Below are 23,031 nucleotides of genomic sequence, written 5' to 3'. Positions count from 1 at the left end.
TAGGAATTGAATCGCTGCTAAAAAAATGGTTTCCTAAGCATGGAGTTTGGTAGGGATTGGACCATATAAAGAAAATGATTTTCCAGACACAGAGTCTGATAAGGATTGAACCGCTGCAAAGATAAAAATGAGATTTGCAGTCTGAGTGTGTTTTGATATTAGTGATTCAACGCTTTTAGCTATAAAAACGAACTAGCTAAGATAAACGTATGTTAAAATTCTTTTTCTAAATTTTTTTATATATTTTTTTTCACTTTTTGAAAAATAAATTGACTTTTTTTAATAGTTAATACTCATATTAAGGAGTGGCATGTAGTTTAGGCTCATGCTGAGGAGCAACATGTAGTTTAGGCTCGTGTCGAGGAGCAACATAGAGTTTAGGCTCATGCCAAGGAGTTGTCATGCATTTTAAGTTCATACCAAGGAGTAGTCATGTAGTTTAGACTTGTGTTGAAGAACACCATATAATTTAGGCTCATGTCGAGGAGTATGCATGTAGTTTAGGCTCTTGTCGAGGAACTGTCATGCAGTTTAGGCTCATGCTAGGGAACAATTGATGGAGGATTCTTTTCACAATATTTTTCATTTTTGTGAAGAATGCACTTATAATCATGTTGCCATCATGAAAAGTATGCTTCACTAGGGATAAAAGACCATTTTTATACAAAAATTGATAGGTTAGATCTGCAAACGAGAAGGGACTCCCCAGGGATTGGATAGTGAGAAAGTTTTATGAAAAACAAAATGGGATTTTTAAGAAGATTTGAATGAAACTATTAAGGTTTGAAGGTGACCTAAAGTCAAGCCAATGGTTTGCTAGCTGAAGGTTAGTTAAATTGTAAGTAAACTTTTAGTTAAAAGGTAAACCATGGATCATAACTTTCTACGACTTTAAAACTCGAAAAATCAAATTTTGAAATTGAAAACTGTGATATTTTGCTTTGAAAATTTTGCAATCATAGAACCCAACAAACGTCTAAGAATGAATGATAACAAGATTAAAGAAGGATCCAACACTTCAGGGTATGCACCCCTTTTATAGGTAAAAACACAAAACATACTTATTTATTTTTCAAAAGCTTTTTCAAAATTTTGAATTTTTATGGGTTTTAATTTTAAGACTTTTTTGTTGATTTTATTAATTTTTTTACTCCCTGCCTGAATGAAGCTTTGGTACTTTAATCATCTCTATTTTGTGAAGGCAATTGGCCGTATTTGATTCCAGTTCGAGTAGAGGCTATAATATGATATTAATCATTTGAGTTTCGCTTTGAATGAAAACAAAACATTAAGACGTAACAATACTTGTGAGCATAAATTGTTGATCTTAAGATAAGGTTGAGTTCTTGTACTCGTGTTGATGACATGGTATCATATCTTGTAAGCAGAGATCCTTCTAATGCAGGCCAAGTGATTGTTGATCATGCTGCTATGAACTGAGACTTGGAGACTTGACTTAATGTTTTCTACTTTTCATATGATCAGGCGTGATTTTCTTGTATTTCATACATCTTATTTTCCTATTTTTACACATTTGAATAAAAAGATGTAAAATTATGCAATAAATGGGAAAAATAATTTTTTGGTATTATTGGTCTTAGATATATCTACTTTTTATTTTGAAAAATGATGTTTTGATACAAATTCTAGATTTTTTCTCATAGGTAGAAAATATAATTTTTTTTTAATGTTTTTAATTTTCTTTTTTAAATTTGTAAAATGAAGCTAAAAGAAAATAATTATATTATTTTTTATTTGCAAAGTCATTCGAGTCAGGTAATATTAGGTTATGAAAAGGTTAAGTCTTAACACCTTGTAGTCATTGAGGTAAAAAGGGTCAAGCAAATGGTGTCCTCGTTATTAACTTCTTCTAGATCTTTTAGACTCATCTCCAAAGTCAGAAAGCTTATTTTTGGGAATGCGAAGGGATTGAAGTAAGATGTTAGTTTGAACAAGAAGGTGTGATTGGGTTGGTTGATAATATCCGAATGAAATTCTTGGTGCTTTTTCCTATTTTCTTTTTTTTTTTTTTTTTTTTTTTATTTTATTCTACCAATTTTACTCTTGGTGCTTGTTAAGATTTTCACAAAGTCTGATTTTTACCATTTTTGCCCATTGATGTCCTTTTTAGGATTTTCATTATGTCGATAGCTTTTTCTCTCGTCACAGCTAATTTTTACTCACAGTGCCCTTTCAAGTTTTCACTATATCCTTTTAGACTATGTAATATTTATAATATTTCAAAATAAAATGGATAAAAATGATTTGAGCCCATACGAATTCCTAACGATTTTAGTGATTTGGTGATTCAAGTTGAATTAGTAGATCATAGACTACTTTGCAACTACTCTTTTGATAGTTCAATCTTGTTTCTGATCAAGTAGTTGTGTCTACTTTCAAATATCCAATTTGATCCCCCCTTTCGCATCTTCAAGCGACTCTTGTGACTTGGATCCAAGATGCAGACACGAGATCAATGTGTCCTTATTGCTGATATCTATTTTTTTTTTTTTTTTTTTGTCAAAATGTAGTCTAAATTTCATTATCACCAACCTACTGATTTTAAGATATTTTCTTTGATTAACTAATCGAAAAAGATTTTTATTATGTTGTAATGTAAGCTATGACTAAGTTGAAGAAAAAAAGGATAAAAGTTTCAAAATAAATATAATACGTATGAAGTGGGGGTGCCCTTATTACTATCCTAAAACTTCTGTTTTGTTAGAACTCTTACTGATGTTATCCTCCTGACTTTCTCTTGACTTTAGAGATGCAAGTTGAGCCCAAGATTGAAAATTCTATTTTTTTTTTTTTTTTGTATTTTAGCCATTCATAATTTATCTTCATGCGGGCCAGGAGTTAATTGAAATTTAGTTTCTTTTTATTATTATTATTATTTTTTTTTTTTTTCTCACTTTTCTTTAATTGAAAAAAAACCTAACTATTCCTCTAAATTGCCTTAGTATTTTTATCTAGCTTGCCCTAGTATTTTTACCTGTTTGCCCCAGTATGTTTACTTATTTGCCCCAATTTTAGGTTGTCAAAGAAATGATTAGGTTCTAAGGGATTTGACTAAGGGATATTCTGCTAAAATGATTGGAAAAATGAAAAATGATCCCTATTCCTTTTAGGTATTATATCAACATAATTTCTTAACCGTGTTAGAATTTAGTGGCTTAGGAAATACTTCACCATCCATCTCTATGAGGATTAGCATACAACTTGACATCACCTTCTGCACCACGAATAGACCTTCGTAGTTTGACTTGAACTTGTTTCTTGGATCTTCTTGGATCAGGAGAATCTTTTTCAGAACTAGATCTCCCTGTTGAAATTCTTTTGGCCTAATCTTCTTGTTGTAAGTTCATGCAATTCATTTTTTATATAACTGTCTACAACATATTGCAACGAGTTTTTTCTCTTCAATTAAGTTCAGCTGGACGTACCGTGCCTTGACCTATTCAACCTCTTCCAATTCTACTTCTATAAAGACTCTAAGAGAAGCAGTTTCTACTTCAAGTGGAAGGACTGCCTCCATCCCATGGATGAGGGAGAATGGTGTTGCCCTAGTAGAGGTTTTGTAGGCATGAAAATTGAATGGTAACATTTCATGCCAATCTTTGTAGGTTACTGTCATTTTCTCAATGATTCACTTGATGTTCTTACCAGCTACTTCCACTGCTCTATTCATCTTCGGTCTGTGAGCCATTGATTTATAGCGCTTTATCTGAAAATGTTCACATAACTTCTTTATATCTTTGTTATTCATGTTGAGAGCGTTATTTGATATAATGGCGCTGGGTGAGCCATATCTGTAGATGATATTTCTTTTCAAAAATCTAATAACTTGCCATTTCGTAACATTTGAGTAAGACAAGCCTTCCACCCACTTAGTGAAGTAGTCGATAGCAACCGAGATGAATCTATAACTATTTAAAGCTTTGGGATTGATTGGACTAATGACATTCATACCCCAGAGTGAGAAAGGTCATGGTAACGTCATGTTGTGGAGTTCGTTTGGTGGTGCATTAATCTTTTTGGCGTAAATTTGATATAAATGACATTTCTTGACGTGCTAGAAACAATCACTTTCCATTATGAACCAGTATTAATCCATCCTCATAATCTTTCATGCTAACATGTGCCCATTCATGTGAGGATTGTAGACCCTTTCGTGGACAACATCTATGAGACGTTTGACTTCTTTCCCAACTACATATCAAAGGAGAACCTCGTGGTGTGATCGTTTGTAGAGCGTCCCATCACTTAAGAAGAATTGTCCTGTAATCTATCCTAAGAAAAAGTCATCAATTTATGTCGAAACTCCTAAAAAGTAATAAGTCGTTAAGAGTTTGGTTCAATCATATACAAGTCTTAAACCGAGAACCAAACTGAATTATTCAATTTTCCATTTTCTTAGCTTAGAACTGAACCACAAATTGTTCCCAAACGTGCCCAAAGCCATCGGTTTGACTCTCAATCAGAACCAAACCAAGTTGTACCCCTAGCTGGAATGATACAATCCTTACCTTTCTACCTAATAAATTTGGGGGTCCAACTCAAAACCAATTGGCAATGAGTGGAGAGACTCGGGAGCTTATAAGGAGAGAGACAAGGCAATGAGTGTCCAATATAGGACTAAACTCAATACACCCACACGTGGAGATACCGATACAAACTCAGGGACATGGAGGAGAGAAAGGCCAGCTCTTATATTATGATAAATTTTGGGTCCAACTCAAAACCATTTGGCAATGAGTGGAGAGGCCCTAGCGCTTATAAGGAGAGAGACAAGGCAATTGAGTGGCCGATGTGGGACTAAACTCAACACTACCTACTTTTTAGTAGATTTTTTTTCAATTACAAATATAATTTCGAATAGGATATGTTTATTATCATTAAATGTTTGAGTTTAATTAGAATATTATGGTATTAGAGTTCTATTATTATTTCTAGTCATATTTCTTAGCCAAAGACTGACAAGTTTGAGGATTAATAAAATTGGCTCAGTAAGTTTTGGAGATCCAACAATCTATAATCAGTGATATTCTCCCACTAATCTCCTTTATTTTATATTTTTATTAATATGATCCACTAGGATCTTATAATAATTTCAAATTATGCAACAAAATCAGATGGTCTAGAACCCATTAGTTGTAATGGTTCAATACATCAAAATCTGCAGCATTGTGGTTAGCAGCAGTAACATTACGACTCTTCCTCCGATGTTCAGATTGTGAGCAGCAGTAGAAGGAGAAGAAGAAGAAGAAAGATCATGGGCAGCTACTAGATACACCGCTCCAGAATTTTCATCTTGCACTCCAACAGTTGAAGAACCTGAAATCAATCAACCGTGGGTCAACACAAAATCTATGACTTCCTCACAATGCAATCTACACCTAAAATGTCAATAAATTTATTTTGGGAAAATTAATGACTAGACCTGGGGTGGGGGGGAGGACGTGTTTCTAAATGCATCTTGAGTTTTTAGGTGATATCTGAACAACCCTATTAGTAGAAGTTTTTCTTTCTTAATTTTCCCCCTCACCCCTATAAAAAGGTGAACTAAAATTATTGAGATCAAGATTTAAATTGTGGATCTCAACGATTGAAAGTGAGGTGATGGGACATTAAGAAATTTAGTAACTGAAATACATTTTCAATATGATTGTGATTGTTTAGTATAACAAGTTTGAATTATCCCATGAAATTATGTTAATATTTGGTATAGTAAATGTATCATGTCTAAAGCTATGTCCTCTATTAGTTTAAGTGTGTTCATAACCACATCCATTGTCTTAATTAATGTCCATTATAAAATAAACAATTTCAATTTTGGAACACAAAGATATAGAATTCAAACCAACTCCCACATTATTTTCAGACCATATGTCATATTTTTGACAGTTTCCTATATGCAACATTATATACAAAAGAAAAAAGAAATCATTTAATTGATGTATTTAAAATTCTAGATATTAATTGATTGGAGAAATTCAACTAACATCTATATATATATATATTTACTATATTAATAACTAGGACTATTATTTCGAGGGATCCAGATATAAGAAGAGAGTGGAGGGGGAGATTTCGTACTAAATGACTACTGAAAGATTGTGACAACATATGTTGACTATACTGATAAAATAAAGCAACCTAGAATTAGTCATGGAAAGAAACATGTTTACTCACAGTTGTAATTGGTCCATCCAATGACCTGCTTCTCTAGATCGTACACAACCAACTTATTTGATATCACTAAATCTGCATGGCAAATGTAGAAATATAAATAACTGATTAAAAGAAAATAAATAAATTTTCAAATTTACATTTTTTGTTCTCTCAAATTACCATGGATGATATAGCTATAAGCAGCCTTATGTGATTCACATAAAAATTTAGCATCATAAGTAGAATGGGTCAACTACGTACTTGAAAGGGAAGGTGGATTCATTCATCGATGGGCTCAAAAATACTATAGGAATGTACTGTGGAAATAGCTAAGGCAATGCCTTTTTAGTCTTAACACATCAACTTAGCTAAAGGGCAATCTCTGACAAGTAAACCAACAAACCTAAATCATGCTTTAAGAAGCATCAACTACAGATATTGTCGAATAATTCACTCACAACTTCTCAATTGAAAGTTTATGAATTAAAAAAAAAAAAAAGAAAAAAAAGATATTTCCCATGATGCTTGTAATCTTAATTAATAGTTATCAGACATTAAGAAAATGACAATTTCATAATATCGTTGATAGATAGATACCTCCCAAAATAATAATGCCCTTCAAATCCGCAGATAGTCCAGTATTTTGCCATCCAATACACCATTCATTTCCCTGTAAAGATGCGACTGAAGCATTAAGTACAACACTAAAATCATAAAACATCAGTTAAACGATATTAATTGTCATAGGCCATTATATGATCAATTGCACAATATATTCCACTCTAGGACTATATGTGCTTTTACTTGTATAGATGAGACTAGTATGTGTTCAGTGCTATTGTAATTTTGGGTTCTTACAGTTAATGATAAAGTTAAATGGAAAAATGGTATTCATGTTACGGACCCCAATAATTGGGAATAATGACTTCTGTGCAGAGGCGGATCTACATTGAGGGCAGTGATATTGAATTATTTTAACAAATAGGAGCGGGAGTGATATTGATGATCTAGAATAGCAACAGAACCTAGGGTAGAAGGTTTTTTTTAAACTTAGGTTGCACCATCAGGAGTTTAGATCACATTGGGGACTTGACTCAAGGATGCTCTTTTCCAAACACCACGAAATGCTAATCATCATGGAAGACTTATCTAAAAAATTTGGGGTTAATTGAATGAATCGTGTTCTTCCATTGAATAGTCTATAAAAGAAATTATAATTATTTATCACAAAAAAAAAAGAACATACTTGAACTAAACATCTTCGGAACTAGTAATTGAAATGGTACACAAATTAAATTTTGATGAAAAAAAACTAAATTACAATCATAATTTTGTGAATTATGGTCTGAAGTTAATTTAAAGTTTCAATAACACTACTACTAGTATTACTACAATCAATGTGTGGTATGGTAAATGCAAAGCACCTCAAACAAAGATAAAACATGTTAATGGATTATAAAAGAAGTGTAATCAATGAAGACTTACGTAGAAATTTTGTAATACAATTTACTTACATGGAGTTGGACAAGATACTCGTGAGGATAAACTGTCAATGAAAGTGAATTCTCAAACTGTAAAGTAACAGTCGGAAATCCATCATCCACACTGCAATAATAATAGAAAACAGTGTATCGATCGTTATTAAGACATTTTTGGTCACTGTTGCTTTAAGAACATAGAATAAATTCATGAGAATATATAGCTTATGAAGTCTGGAAATATAGAACGTCAAATTGGATAAGTGGGCATTCTTAATAAAAGTGGATCAATGAATAAACCTATAACAAGTGCTAAAAAGCCAAGAATAGGGGATATGTAAAAATGGTCTTTAAAAGACACTGTACACATAGCATCCTTGCAACACTTGAGTGAATCCCCGGTGAAACTCGAGTCAGACTTCCTCATGAGTCCTAGTAGGTCCCTCAATTAAACAAGCTAATACACTCAAGAAAAACACAAGTGGCATAGAAAGAAATTTTGTATCACTCTTAAATGAATTGGGGATCACATGTAAACTACATAATGAGACCAAAACATGAAATAAAATATGCAGCGGAGGTTGAACATTCTTTAGCTTTCATGATTTTCAGTCTGACTATAGGCAGAAAACTAGTTCAAGGTTATTGTTGCAGAAATCTGGTTAGTGAGATATTTACTAGGCCTGACGTGCAAGAGACACATATACTACTACAAAAAAGACTTTAGACATCACTTTTTTTTTAAAAAAAATAGATATCATTTTTGGAAAAAAAAAAATGAAATCTAAAGTGCAGTTTTTGAGGGTGGAGGGATTGCCCCAAATGTGATGGGACTTTAGACATCAGTTATTTTGGAGTTGAGACATCGGTTTTGTAAAGACAAATGTCTAAAACCCCTTTTACACATGCTTTCTCATCCGAAGAATAGACATCATTTAAAAAGTGATATCAAAAGTCTTTTTTGTAGGAGGTGAATAATCTGAAAATGTTGATTTGTATAAATCAATCCCTATGTAGAAATTGTTTCTCAATTGTCGAGGGGCGGATGCCACCGAGTCCAAATCAGTGATCTTATGGAAAGAAATGTGATCGGTGAGATGAAAGAACAAGAGAGGATAATAAGGTCAGGGTTTAAAGTTAAGAGGTATAAAACCCATATTCTTCATATCGTTGTTCGAATGCAGGACCAAACCATCTACATCTTTGGAGGGTAAAGTTTTGAGCCTCACAAAGGAGATTTAAGGTATAATTTCACAATTGAATAACGATACAGAGGTGAGTTTACCACATGTACTAGATGACTTGGATCAATTTCTTGTTAAGTATTTAAATTTACGATAGGAGGAGCGGTCTAGGATTTTTGTTGGGTTATAATGTAATGGGTTCACATGCAAGAACAAGGGTGGTAGTCTTATTATCTATTGTATGAAGTTTATTGGGACTTTTTTTTACATAGGAATTAATGGCATGCAAGAGATGTGATCTAAAACTATTGAATTGTTCAGATCCAAGCTTGGGGTATAATTCATTATCCGAGTGTCCAATGGAGAGAGAGAGTGTGTGTGTGTGTGTGTGTGCCATGTAGGGATATATGGATACACATCCCTCGTATCGGTACTAACCAAAATAGGGATAAAGACTCTTCCCAAATGCAGAAAATGAGAGAGTTAAGAACTACAATCCTTGGAGATATATTCACAAATATTATTGAGCATAATAGGGAATTGGTGAGGGGATGGATCATTATATTCCCCTTATCCATTGGACTAAAAATAATGAAGTTCACTCTCTTGTGGGAACTAGTTTACATCAAAACATATGTTGTACATGGAACTCTTGATGCCAAATATTTCCTCTAAATTAAGTCAAATCTAAAGCATGAATAAATATGCATAAAAGCATTTGAAATTTAACACATCATAAACAATGTAACCACAAAAGAGTTGATTTGGTCGATCAAGAAATTAACAATACCTTCCATTGTACTTAAAGCATGAAAATATCTCCTCAACTTTATATACGTTCAGATCAGAGTGGTTAGACATTATCTAATAAAAATATGCCAAGAAAAGAAGAAGAAAAATAAGAATTTTTCTATAAGAAAAATATTAATCGTAAAAGCTTTCCGAAATATCTCATACCTTATTTATCAATGGCTGATAAATCTCATCTGGTAAATAAACCAAGGTTGTACCACTATCGATTATCGTCCCCTTCCCATCTCCAGTCTCAAATGCATCACTTGGAAGTTGTAAAATAGCCCCACCAACCTCAATTGCCTCCATATTGACATTGTAATGTGGCCTAAGAGAAAATGATTAATCAATGAATGTGAAAAGTACATAACCCATGATTTTACTTGATTAGAGAAAAGAAAACAAAAACCTTAAATAAGAACATTTAGTAGGTGAAGTAGAAAAACAAAGTTGAGAATAAAAATCACATTTGAATTTAAAAAACAAACAATATTTGCCAATTTCAATTAAAGGAATAGAAAGGAAATTAAGGACTTTGTTGCCGGTTCAAAGGATTAGCACATGTGTTGTAGGGAGTGAAACAAATTCATTCATCCTTCGCCCCTCCTATAGAGGCCATAACGTAAATATCCTAGTCATAGATGTTCGCATTGGGATAAAGATTCATAGCAGTGTGCCAACCCCTTTAGGACTTGAGATTTTTAAACCTCACTCCATTTTGAAGTTTTAAGTCTTATTCTACTCTTTTCTTGTTGTTGATTTCAAAATCACATCTCTTTACCAAATAAAAAGTACTAATAAGATGTATTTACATAATTGATTATAAGTTGATTAGAGCCTGCAATACTGAAGATTGAATTTATAGGACAATCTTGGAAAATGCTAGCCTCAACCCACGGATTGAGGCTCCCCATCAACATGACTGTTTGGATGTTAGAAATTCCCAAGAAAAATGTATCCCTAGAAGAAAAATGTATTAATCCCTAGATGATTGGAACTAATCTCTAGGAAATCTACATTTTTCCTCAAATCCTAATGGTCATGTTGAAGGGCCTCAACCATAGGTTGCGGCTTAGAAAAGTCCAACAATTTTAATGAACACAAACCATGTCAGATTAGTATTCTTTGTGCTTAGGGTTCTTTTGATATATATATAGACAATTATCCATCATTGTGGATGGAAGTATATACTATCCCACAAGACCTAATGAGAATATTATAAGATGACATAACATGTAATTATACTCAGGTGTAATTTTTTCTTCTTTAATAAATGGGTGGCACAACGTGAAAACTAGGAAATTCGACAGAAAAAACTGATGGGCCAAGGCCCATGAATTTTAGAAACTGAATTTTGACGGTCTAGGACCGTCAAAATTCTTGATGTTTCCAGATTTGATGGCTTAGAGCTGTCGAATTTCTCCCATCCTTCATTAATTTGATAATTTCGGCCTGTTGAAAAAAAATTTGATAATGAAAAATTCGACCTCTTGGTCCATCGAATTTTATGAAATTTGATGGCCCAAGGCCGTCAAATTTGGGCTTTTTTCACATTGTGTGGATCTGTTATAGCAAAAAAACAAAAAAAAAAACCTAATGCAAAAAAATATTAAGGATGGAGAACATGACTTACTGATCTGGTACCAATGGAGTTGTTTGTACTTTGGGCTCCACCACATTACCCATAGCAAAGATTCCACCTCCTTTGACACTATCTAAGCAATGAGCAAACATTTTCTTCACTTTTCCAGTTGAAGCTAACTGTGAAATCATGGACGTCTCTGCTTGTCCAAAACCAAGTAATCCATCGAGTGCTAAATTTGGTTGGATAAGATTCCCAGTTTGTTGAACACCACACCTATATATATACATATCCCATATATTAAAATAATTAACCACTTTATTATGTAACTTGTAATAAAAACATATTAAGAACAAAAAAAATCACACAAGATTTAAAATCTCATGTCAAGGCACTGTACAACATCGGGGGAAGACAGCAGTTGTGTTATATTATATAGATTTTAATGAAATAATAAATATTTAAATTATAAAAAAAATTTAAAATCCCAATTATGTCGGCCGAGATTTTCAAAATATCATCCAAATCATCTCAGTTGTCTAACGAGACAATGTGCGAAATACATACAATATCGGCATCGTTCTTGAATTTGAATTTGAGGGGAAGAAATTATTTGGCATGGGACTTCAATTGACTCACCCAAATATGACACTGGAGTTTTCTGAAGTGGTTTGGAGATTTCCAGTTACTCTGTTGTACTGAATAACATCTTTCACAAAGTATCCAGTGGTTGAGCTTCCATCTCCATACGCCATCCGGTATGCACATTGCATACCTGTGGCACAACCTGGAATGGGTCCTTCACTTATTGCTAAGCAAAAATCATCTTCACAACTAACCATACTTGCAGTCCCAGAGCTGTGTGGATCATATAGTGTAAGTTTTATCTGTCCACATATAACAACATATATCATTCATCATCATCTTTGATACAATATGGATATAATTACAGTGATTGTGACACTAATGCTACTATGCAATATCCCGTAACGTAATAAAGTTGACGACAGCCACCCTTTTAATTGGTGAGATTAATGATTCAAATTATCAAAATTGAAAATTCAAATCACTAAGATCAATCTTTTTTCAATTGTTGAGATTGACTTTTTACAACCATTGTGATCCATTGTAAGTCGTTGATCTTATCATTTGAATATGAATCATCAAGATCAACAATTTAAAATGTACCTTGTTACTATTGTCAATGTCGAAGTTTCAACATGAATCATCAAGATCGACCTTTCAAATTGTCGAGATTGACAATTTGAATGGTTCACCAATCTTGATGATTGAGTTCAATTAGGGCATTAAGAAATTAAGATTTTACTGAATGGGTTGTTTAGTAATAATAAAATATAATAGAAGAAACGTACATCTTTGATACCACTTTTCTTGGGGCACTGAGTGCATTCGATGCAATTGACCCAGAAAATGTCACTTCCAGTATCCACATGAACATAGTAGTCTTTTGGAGGAGACCCGATCCCGATTTTACCATAGTAAAGCCTATAACAATCAACCAAAAAAAATGTGCACAAATTTGTTACTACAAATTTCAACATAATGCCAAAGAAGATTGGGAAAGTGGTTTTAAAACCTAATATCTCATTTCTTTTTCCAGCACAAATACTAATACTTTTACTGTTATAATGAGGGAAGGCGGATTAGAAGTGGTTTGACACCAAAAACCCCCCATATTATCATTTAAAATTAATATAATCAAAGGTCATTTTAGTAAAAAATAAAGAGAACTGCAATCACACGTCCCTAAAATCATGTTAGTTAACTTTTAAAATTATAAAATATCCATGTAATCTTCCTTAATTAAGTTTTAAATGATAAATAAACCCTTCAAATACATGTACCTTCTAGTAATTATATTTTGTTCTCTTGTATAGTAGATTCTCAATTTAAAAAAAATTTATATATTTTTTATTAAAAATAATAATATATATTATATATATATATATATATATATATATAAAACCCAATTGACTCAGCTAAGCATTCATTATTTTGACGGGTGTTCTCAAAATATTGAACTAGTCAATTACTTTGATCTCATAAAACTTTTAAAACCTTGATTGGGGTCAAGGCATAGGGTATGCCGTCAATTATTTGAAAACATAGAAATATCTCAAATATTCACCAAAATCATAATTAATACATGTAATCACCAAAATCATGGGACTTATAATTTCCAGCTGATGAGGTGCTCGTTGATGCTAACCTTCTCTTATAAACAAATGAAAAATGATCTCAATCCCTTATAACCAAAAAAATGTCTTGAATTTTTTCCCCAAAACAAGTGGCCTCCAAACTTTTCAACCTCTAATATAATTTATTTTAATCCATTCAATCTCATCTTAATCCCTTTAGAAATTCTTGACATTTTAATCCAAAATTCTATCATTTCTTGCTTTAAAGATTGTATCTTTTTTAAATTTGAAGGTTCAAGTAGAAAGAATCTTAAGGTTGAAGACATGTAAAAAAAATTTACCAAGAGATGAAGATAATTGGTTTTGGGAACAAAAATAAAGGGCTTTTTATTATAAGTTGAAGGTAAGGCTCGAAACTTCATTGTACAAATCTCTTCAAACCTTACTTTTTCAACTTCATCCTAGAAATTATACGTTCACAAAATATTTATTTTTTAAACGATAAGATTACTCTCATTTCCAAGCGATTGAATTCTCATTCAACAGTATTGGACATTTTCCAAACATACAAATTATAGCATCCAACACTATTAGACGCACAATATCACACCCATTAAAATGATAGTTATTAACTATCTTGGGTTTTTTTTTGTTGCTAAGCAAGCAAAGGATTTGAAGTTAATGGAGGTGAAGATGGGCTTAATTTGAATCACCAATAGGATTAAATAAATTATTGGTGATTCAAGTTGTCCTTCTGAGAAAATTGTGGAGGGATAAAATTATCTCTCATTTGGATCATTCATCTCCGCCATCAACATGCATCACGAGGCAGATATATGGCATCATTTGAAGATGATTCTTCCCTTTTGTTATGTAATTATTAATTTGGATAGGGGCAATGTAATAAATTGTAACCTAATTAGGAATAAGACTCTTCTAAGGATTTTTCTATTTAAAGGCTTGGAGGTCATTGTAAAGAGAAAAAAAATATAGGGAGGGAGGGGAGGGGGGGAAGATAAGATATGAGAGAAGAAGATAGAGAAAGAGGAAGAGGAGACTATGAAACCATGAGATCTATAGTGAAACAGTTTCTTGAGCCCGTGGACGTAAGCACGTTTGCCGAACCACGTAAAAAATCTATCTTCCTTATTGTATTCATGTTTCTATTATTATTTTGTGGATGGAATGTCGAAATTGTGATCGAGGCAAATCTATCACAAAATCGACCTCCACAAAGATCATGGATTAATATTTGTTTAATGAGAAGGGTGAACTCGACTCACCTTTTACACTCGCAAGTCAAATTGATTTAGGGTCAAGTTTTGAGTCACATGAAAAATGACTCATGAGAAAACAAATGATCCTAACCATGAAAACACTAGATTCAATAAGATTTATATGTATCCCTATAACGCACATCTTGGAAATACTTATCTTAAGGATAAATCTCGACTATTAGATTTTGTATTTAATAGGGTGGGATGATATGTTTTCTCCATAATTAGTTCTTTGTCACGAGTCGCCTATCCTCACATGTTTGAAATTTAATGAAATCCAATCAACTTGTTCTTAAGTTTCAAAGTCTGACTAAAAAAATTAGAAAGAAAAAATAAAAAATTCTTAATTAATGAACAAGGAACAAACCCAGTTTCAGTAGCAAGGCCATTTCCACCTAAGGGAATATCTACCCCAGACAGCATCCGACCATGGCGGAGACTATCATGCTCATTGAGCGCACTTAGAGACAGCTCCCTACCTGCAAATTTGTGCTGCACATTGAAGACTCCTCCACTAGTGCCCAACACATTAGAGACTCCCGACAAAAGCAATATTATTGTGCACAAACATCTGAATTCCATCTTTATCTCTTCTTCTTCTTCTTCTTCTTTGGTAATAATAAGTGAAACTTCGAGGCCTCGGTTTTAATATATACCATGGCATGCATACGCATAGTTGCAATGTGGGCCTCACACGCTTATATTTATATATGTTAAACCAACGTACGGCGAAGGACTCAAAGTATTACCTCGACAACGATCACAAGGTTGTTTGTCCTATTTGATTGGACCTATTTACATGGCTTCTTGGAAACAAACTCGTTCAGCTCCTTGTGTTTTTCTTTAATCTTTATCCCTACAAACAAATACAGGTAATTTGTTTGACTAAAGTTCTAATAAATTTGAAATTTTAGTTTTTTAATCTTTTATTTTAAAGATATTCCTTTTAAGAAGCGCTTAATGACCAACCCAAATAAGGAGCAGAAAGTCCTTTGGGAAATATGTCTTGGGAATAAGAATGTGTTTCTCAATTTCCCCGCAAAACAAAGAAGTTGACAATGGACTAGCCTCTTCTGTTTTTTCCTAATTTTTTATTGTAGGAATTCTAGGAAACTTAAGTTTGCATTTCGATGCCAAAATTTGGATCCCACGAATGCCATCACTTTTACAAGAAAATTGGTCCAAAAGAAAGAAAATTGCAATCCAACTCTTCAGTTTTCAAAATTACAACCTATCCTTTTAGGCAATAATCTTTAGAACCCTTCAATTAATATTTTAAATTACAAATAGGCCCTTATGATTCTTTATTTTTTGAAAGGTCAACAGGGTTAAGGCAGACCCAGACAAACTACAACCGAAGGAACAAGATACCACAGGCATCCTGGTAAATAACAGATACAAGGTCCTCTCTAAAGACGTGGGAGAAGGAAACTTCGCTGAATCTGTGAAGCAAGTTCCTTATATCAAGAACCACGTGAAGAACACTCCACGGGGGGTTCCACCTACCCTTTAGGACTTGGATAGCTTGATAGGCCCTTATGATTCATGTGCTTTTGCACATGAATCCTTTTAGTTTCTTTACTGAGAATGTTCTCCTTCCATTTTTTATTTTTTCGGGAAAGGGCATTTGTCTATAAACTTTTGCTCATAGGATCTAGGATCCATCAATCACATGAGCTTGCATGTATTGAATGGCATCCCCAATTAACAAAACTACCTTTGTTAGGCTTGATGTGGAACATGGTGGAGAGCTTGTGAGCATTGTGAGGAGGAAGTCTCTGAACAAAAAATCTATTAGAACTATCACACTCTGATTTCTAAGATACCAAACCCAATTCATGATCCATGAACGATTCTGAAAAGACTTTCAAAACTACTGAACAACTAAGAGACTTTGAGATAAAATGAAATTCTCGGATTATCTTGATTTGCGGTAGATTCTTATTAAATAGAGAATACAAGCACATGTAGTAAATCAATTGACTAACCACTTGCTCTAATCCTAAAAATGATCTACTGCATCTCAATGTGTATATTACGACATAATTATTACTCTAACATCCTCCAGTAATATAATGTTCCCTAGAAAAAGGAATGTGCACTTTATTACATAATATCAATGCATTCGACTGTAGGTGTTGGAGATCACCACCGATTTGTTAACGAATCCAGTTGTCAATTACGAGCCCTTGATTGAGAGGAAGAGGTATTTTTTATTATTTTAAGAGAGAAGATGAACGATATGCCTAAGTGTGTAAGAGACGAGGAGCATTTCACTCAATTCAAATGGGCCTCTAGGGCCATGATTAATTTTGGCAACACTGAAATGAGATGAATATTGGCAATAGGTCAACTTTAGCTCGATCACGAATGATTCAGAGGCTCAATTAGGGAAATTGATCAAGTTAGTCTCAACCAATAAGGTTGGAGCCAAATCTGAGCTCTTTTAGGTCTTGTTATGGGCTTGGGCTCATTTAGAGCCAATGGGTTTTGGGCTCAATGTGATACCCATAGCAATGGTCAACGGAACGGTGGGAAAACTTCACACTTTATATAGAGAAAATGAATTGGGCATGGGCCCACTAATCCTAAGACTATGGGTGCAATATGTAGAATTAATTGGGTGAAATGAAGGAGTTTGGACTATAATTAATGGATTGGATACCAACAACCACGTGAAACGATATATTGGGCCTTAAGTAGAGTACTATGAGCTTTTAGATTGAGGTGGAAGTGGGTTGGAGAAAAAGGCCACCACTTTAAACCATCTACAGAAAGAGGCTCAGTTGCGAGTTAAATTCAACTTGGATTTGGAAAGAAAAGTGAGGCCCCACATGTACAAGTATACAATCCATGGTGATGGGGAGATTTTCTCAACCAAACAAATAACCAAACAAAAAGATGATTAAGGAAAAAAAATATGTATGTGGTTTCCAAAGCACTAGAAAGTTGTTGAATGAGTCATGATGAATGCATGCGGTTTTGGTATGCAGTTGGGTATGTGGCAGACTTGGCAAAGGCACATAACCATAGATCTTTTTCATAGGGATACACAAGAAAAAAATGCCCATGTCAGCTGCGTATCCAACCACGTGCATCATTATTCTTGTTGAATATTAGTTTTGGGAAAGTAAAAAACTCTTGCTCTAGAGACAGTTGGGAGAGATTCCAAGAGATGTAGGATGAAGGTGATTGTTGATGGTGGGATCTGACGACGATTTGGGCATTTATGATTGTAGAGCGTTAATTCAGTAAAGTATCTAGACCCTATATGTGTCTAGATATTATACTAGTAGGAGGCCATAACTAATTAATTTCCTCCCAAGTGGTACCCAGGGCACCCAACTCGTCTAAAGGGCAGAGCTCGAAAGTCAGCTCTACCCGGTAAAAATCGAGTAGAGTAGACTTCTAAGTGGACTCCGAATCAACTCAAATCCCATATTTTCAAGGAAGATCCCAAGAATCAAAGGAGTTGATAACGGAGTCCAAATAATCTTTTCCTTCTCTATATCCTCTTCTAAAGATAAGGAATCTCTACTGGAGATCCCGGAAAATCAAGGATCTCAAGGAGATTTCTTATTTGGAGAGATCTCTTAGAGAGAGCTATAAATAGAAGAGGAGACTTAGAAGAGAGGGGATTCGAAATATCAGATAGTCCATTACTGATTAACGAAGTTACATAACTGACTTTATCATTGGAGATTTTTTGGCAGGTACCACACCTATATCACTATCACAAGATGGAGGAGACAGGAGACAAACAAAAGGAGGCTAAGTTGTTAGAGGTAACACAAAATTGCTTCTACATCTTTAATGCCATTCATGGGAAAAATGCACTACGTTGTTTGAATCTTCATTTCTATCTATTTTTCCTTGATAGATTGAAGTTTTCTAAGATGGTGAGACCAGTGTGTTTCGGTACCAGTCAACCTCAACCACCTCCCACCATTCCTCCAACAAACGTTAAGGACCCATTGGCCTTTCAGATGAAGGAGATGAGGAAATGATATGAGGAGATGAAGTTAAAGATGGTGATAATGTCTCGTTGGACAACAACGGTTCGAGACCTACCCATGCGCAGTGTGAATCGAATCGAGATACAGATCTAGTTGTACGTGTGAGGCAACAAACCACGCAGACCATGCAAGACTTCCAATTAACCCTACACCTTTAACCAAAGAGGAGGTTAGGGACCTGATAAGAAAATAAAAATATGTCATAAGGATTGATGAAATGGGAATGGTTGTAGTACATGCCATCATATGTATTCAGGGGTCGCCATTCACTCTAGAAATCTGGCAACAGAAATTTCAAAGAAGTTCATTGCCCCAAGATTCACACCATTTATTGGAATGAAGGACCCAGTAGAATATTTGTACCACTTCAGACAGCTTCTGACTCTGTGAGAGAACAACAAAGCTCTGATGTGTAGACTATTCATTACTAGCTTGCAAAGGAACATGCTGATCTGCTTCCATAGGATTCCTACCGGAACCATAACATCTTTTGAAGAACTCTACTCAACATTCATCAAACAGTACATATGCAACAAGAAAATGGGAGTGGACGTTGATACCTTACTCAATATGAGGATGAATCCAACAAAGAACCTCAAAGACTTCACCAAATGGTCATGAGCGCTTTCAGTTGCGCAGATTAGGCTGGAGGAAGATTATTGTGTGTATCACAAGGTCAGAGTTCATAGAACTAACAAGTGCCAAGCACTAAGAGGTTTCCTCCAGAGTTTATTTGAACAGGGTTTCTTAAGAGACTTTGAAGGGAAAACTAGAATTGAGAGGAGGCTACAAAGGCAAAACAAGGAAAAATAATGAAATCTTTAGCCAAAAGGATAATGGTGTGACAGAACGGCAGTTATCCATATTGTATTGAGACAGGATGAAAAAAAAAGCTAGCCTGGAAAGGAAAGTGAAGACTAGGAAAGCAGAATACATGAAGCATGTCTACTCTATTCGAAGTAGACCAACAAAAGGGAGGGTAAAAAAGGCGAGCAGACAGTAACCTCTTCAGAAAAAGACTTGGAGGGAGCGGTCTACCCTCACTATGATGCACTTGTAATAACTCTCAAGGTTGAAACTTTTTACCTTGAAAAGGATATTAATCGATAGTGGAAGCTCGGTGGACATCCTATACTTGTCTGCTTTTAAGAAGATGGGATTGGCAAGGAACATGCTTAGCCCAGCTGGGGCACCGCTGATCGAGTTTGATAGAGCTTCAAATTAGCCATAAGGGGAAATAGTCCTGCTAGTATAGGTAGAGCCGATCACATTGACGATGAGGTTTACAGTAGTAGACGTTTTATCTCCCTACAATACTATTCTGGGAAACTGGTAAACTTATGAAATGAAAGCAATCCCTTCAACTTTCTACCAAGTTTTGCGATTTCCAACATATGGGATGTGGGATATCTGGGGAAATCAGGCAAAATGCTAGACTTGTACTATCAACAAAGGAATCATATCCAGCTAGAAAATACCCAATTGCAATAATAGTAGGAGCTGGCGGAGGAGAGTGGGCCTTTAGCCTAGATGATGAGCAAATGGTAGAAATCGAAGATGGGAAACAAATAGGAGTAGGATCTGAGTTGGGGGAGTAGGAAAAGAAGGAGTTGGTGGGTTGCCTGAGGAGAAACAAGGATGTTTTTATATGGTTGATGCAAGACATGCCAAGGATTAGTCCAAAAGGTATAAGTCATCATCTAAATGTGTCAGACAAAGTGAAACCAGTAAAGCAAAAGCCAAGGAGGTTAACATCTCAGTTCAGAGATGCAGTTAATGATGAAGTCAACAAATTGATTAGAAAAGTTCAGTTACCGGAGTAGATAGTGAACATCGTGGCAATGCCTAAAAAGAATGAAAAGGTCAAAGTCTGTATAGATTTTAGTAATGTAAGCAAGGCTTACCCAAAGGATAGCTTCCCAACGCCTCACACCGACCAACTAGTAGATGCAATGGTAGGGAATGAGAGATTGTCTTTTATTGATGGTTAGTCAAGGTATAACCAAATACAACTCAGTGAGAAAGATCAGGAGAAGATAACATTCATCATAGAGTAGGGATTATATTATTATAAGTTTATGTCATTCAAACTGAAGAATGTTGGAGCAACTTACCAAAGACTACTGATAGGGTTGTTTGAAGATCTACTAGCAGGGCTATCAAGGGATAGGTATCCGATCAGATAGTGATATATTTGAATTTGAATCCGAAAAAAATAGTAATATCTGAATTCAAATTCAAATCCGATCAGATATCACTAATCAAGATTCGAATTTGAAATTGAAAATCATATTGAATATCCGATAATATCCGATTCGATAAAAATCCTACAAAAAATAGATTCGATCTCTACCATCCTCTTCAATCTATAAAAAAATCCAATTGATTTTCCTATTTTGATTTGAAGTTGAAGTCGATGGATTTTTAAAGGAAAAAATAGGGTTTTACTTTGAGAGAGAGAGAAAGAAAGAGGGAGAGAGAGAGAGAGAGGGAGGGAGATGAAGTATCTATCTGGAAGCATGGATGCTCGTCGATCGGAGAAAATGGTAGTCATGGAGCTTGCTGAAAAAAAATAAAGGGCTTTGGTAAAAACCGTTTTGCTTTGAGAGAGAGAGAGAGAGATGGGAAAGAACTATTACCTAATGCTTGCTGGCTGGAAAAGACAATGGTTATGAAGATCATCTAGTAGAAACCCACCCTCACCATTTTTGCTGACTGTCGACTGGTTCTTGGCTTCTTGCGTTTCAGGTTTTGGGAAGATATATAGATAAGTTTTGTTGTATAACATGAATATATAACATATATATTTAAATCGAATCGGATTTCGCAAGATCCAAATTCGTATTCAAAACTCATTCGAATATTAAAATAACATTTTAATTCGAATTTGCTATCTAAATTCTTTGAATAATATCAATTTTTCAAATTGAATTCGAATTTGAATTCGGATTTTCGGATATCCATTGACAGGCCTATCTACTAGGAAAAATAGTTGAAGTCTACATTGACTACTTCTTGATAAATAACAAAAGGAAAGATGATCACATAGCTAATTTGGATGAAGTATTTGCCCGAATAAGGAGGATAGCCATGCATCTCAACCCTAAGAAATGTGCATTCACAGTTACATTAGAAAAGTTCATTGGGTACCTAGTGACAAAGAGAGGGATTGTGGCTAACCCCAAGTAGATCAGGGAATTACTAGAGATGCCTCCCACGAAGACCAAGAAGCAGGTGCAAAAACTAGTAAGAAAAATAACAACACTGACTAGGTTCATTTCGAGGTCTTGAAATAAATGCAAACCTATATTCTTCCTACTAAGAAAATCTATGAAGATCAATTAGATAAACAAGTATGAGTAGGATTTCTACCAATTGAAAAGGTACTTGAGAAAACCTCTAATTCTCTCAAAGCCAGATAAAGAAGAGGAATTGGGGTTATAATTAATAGCATTAGATTGTACCATCAGCTTAGTTCTGATCAAAATGGGGACAACGAGAGAACAACCTGTCTACTTTCTAAGCAAAACGTTGATGGATGCAAAAACAAGGTATTCGAAACTGGATAAGTTCGGTTTGGCCTTGGTCTACTCAACCTTGAGATTGAGGCCATATTTTCAAGCCCATAAAGTGAGTGTGATTACAGAATACCCCCTCAAATCTGTGCTGGGAAGGGCAAAGGGATTAGGAGAAATTCATTGAAAATGGGTAGTGCAATTAACAAAATATATAATCAAATACATGTTGAGGGTGTTAGTAAAAGGGCAAGCAGTAGTAGATTTCTTGGTAAATTTTTCAATGAAGAATAATGCAGAGATGGCGATCGAAGAGTTATCAAGGGAAGAAACATCTAAGATGTTAGAGTTGGAACCAGGTTGGAAACTATTTGTGGATTGATCATCCAATTCAGAAGGATCTGGAATAGAAGTAGTGCTGATCACGCCAGATAATACAAGGATAGAAAAGATGGTCAAATTGGATTATCAGGTTTCAAACAAGTAGAGTATGAGGCGATGTTGGTCAAAATCCCAATGCTGAATGAACTGGGAATAAAGTAGGCCACAATCTACAATGACTCACAACTCATCGTAAATCATGTCAATGGGAAATTCAAGGCTAGGGACGAGAGGATACAGCGATACTTGAATTTGGTCCAAGAAGAGTTGAGCAAAATTGGAAGAGCAAAAATCAACGCATGTGCCTCGAGCAAATAGTTGGGTTATCTTGTGAGTTAAGGTCATTGTGACTTTACTCTATCTTGAATGGTAGAGCAAATAGTTGGGCTATCTTGAAAGTTAGGGACATTGTGACCTTACTTTATCCTGAGCGACATAGTATATAATTGAGTTTTCTTGTAAGTCAGGGTCAT

At 34.6% G+C, this 23,031-nt stretch overlaps 1 protein-coding gene across 1 annotated transcript; it reads right to left on the bottom strand.

The window, feature by feature from the left end:
* Positions 1-5,066: 5,066 nt before the first annotated feature.
* LOC147382491 (aspartic proteinase 36-like) lies at positions 5,067-15,244 on the bottom strand. The gene is made up of 10 exons (XM_086428549.1): positions 15,014-15,244; positions 12,584-12,716; positions 11,850-12,097; positions 11,262-11,486; positions 9,794-9,956; positions 9,627-9,700; positions 7,689-7,779; positions 6,772-6,844; positions 6,196-6,267; positions 5,067-5,337 (listed from the first exon to the last, which is right to left on the bottom strand). Exons 1-10 carry the CDS (start codon positions 15,226-15,228, stop codon positions 5,165-5,167), a joined length of 1,467 nt encoding a protein of 488 aa, XP_086284675.1. The 5' UTR covers positions 15,229-15,244; the 3' UTR covers positions 5,067-5,164.
* Between the last annotated feature and the right edge of the window lie 7,787 nt (positions 15,245-23,031).

The sequence above is a fragment of the Akebia trifoliata genome, chromosome 16, assembly GCF_017979445.1.
Source record: "Akebia trifoliata isolate Shusen 1 chromosome 16, ASM1797944v1, whole genome shotgun sequence".
Lineage (NCBI taxonomy): Eukaryota > Viridiplantae > Streptophyta > Magnoliopsida > Ranunculales > Lardizabalaceae > Akebia > Akebia trifoliata.
The sequence above is the reverse complement of the archived record's forward strand: the minus strand, read 5'-3'. Positions and strand labels throughout refer to the sequence as shown.

Bases quoted from the DNA above. Each gene is read 5' to 3' on its own strand.
- LOC147382491 (XM_086428549.1), bottom strand. From the start codon at position 15,228: ATGGAATTCAGATGTTTGTGCACAATAATATTGCTTTTGTCGGGAGTC. The intron at 12,717-15,013 runs GTTTGTTCCTTG...TGATTGTTATAG, and splicing joins GGCCTTGCTACTGAAACTGG to GCTTTACTATGGTAAAATCG. The intron at 9,957-11,261 runs GTAAGTCATGTT...ATTTTCTCTTAG, and splicing joins ACTCCATTGGTACCAGATCA to GCCACATTACAATGTCAATA.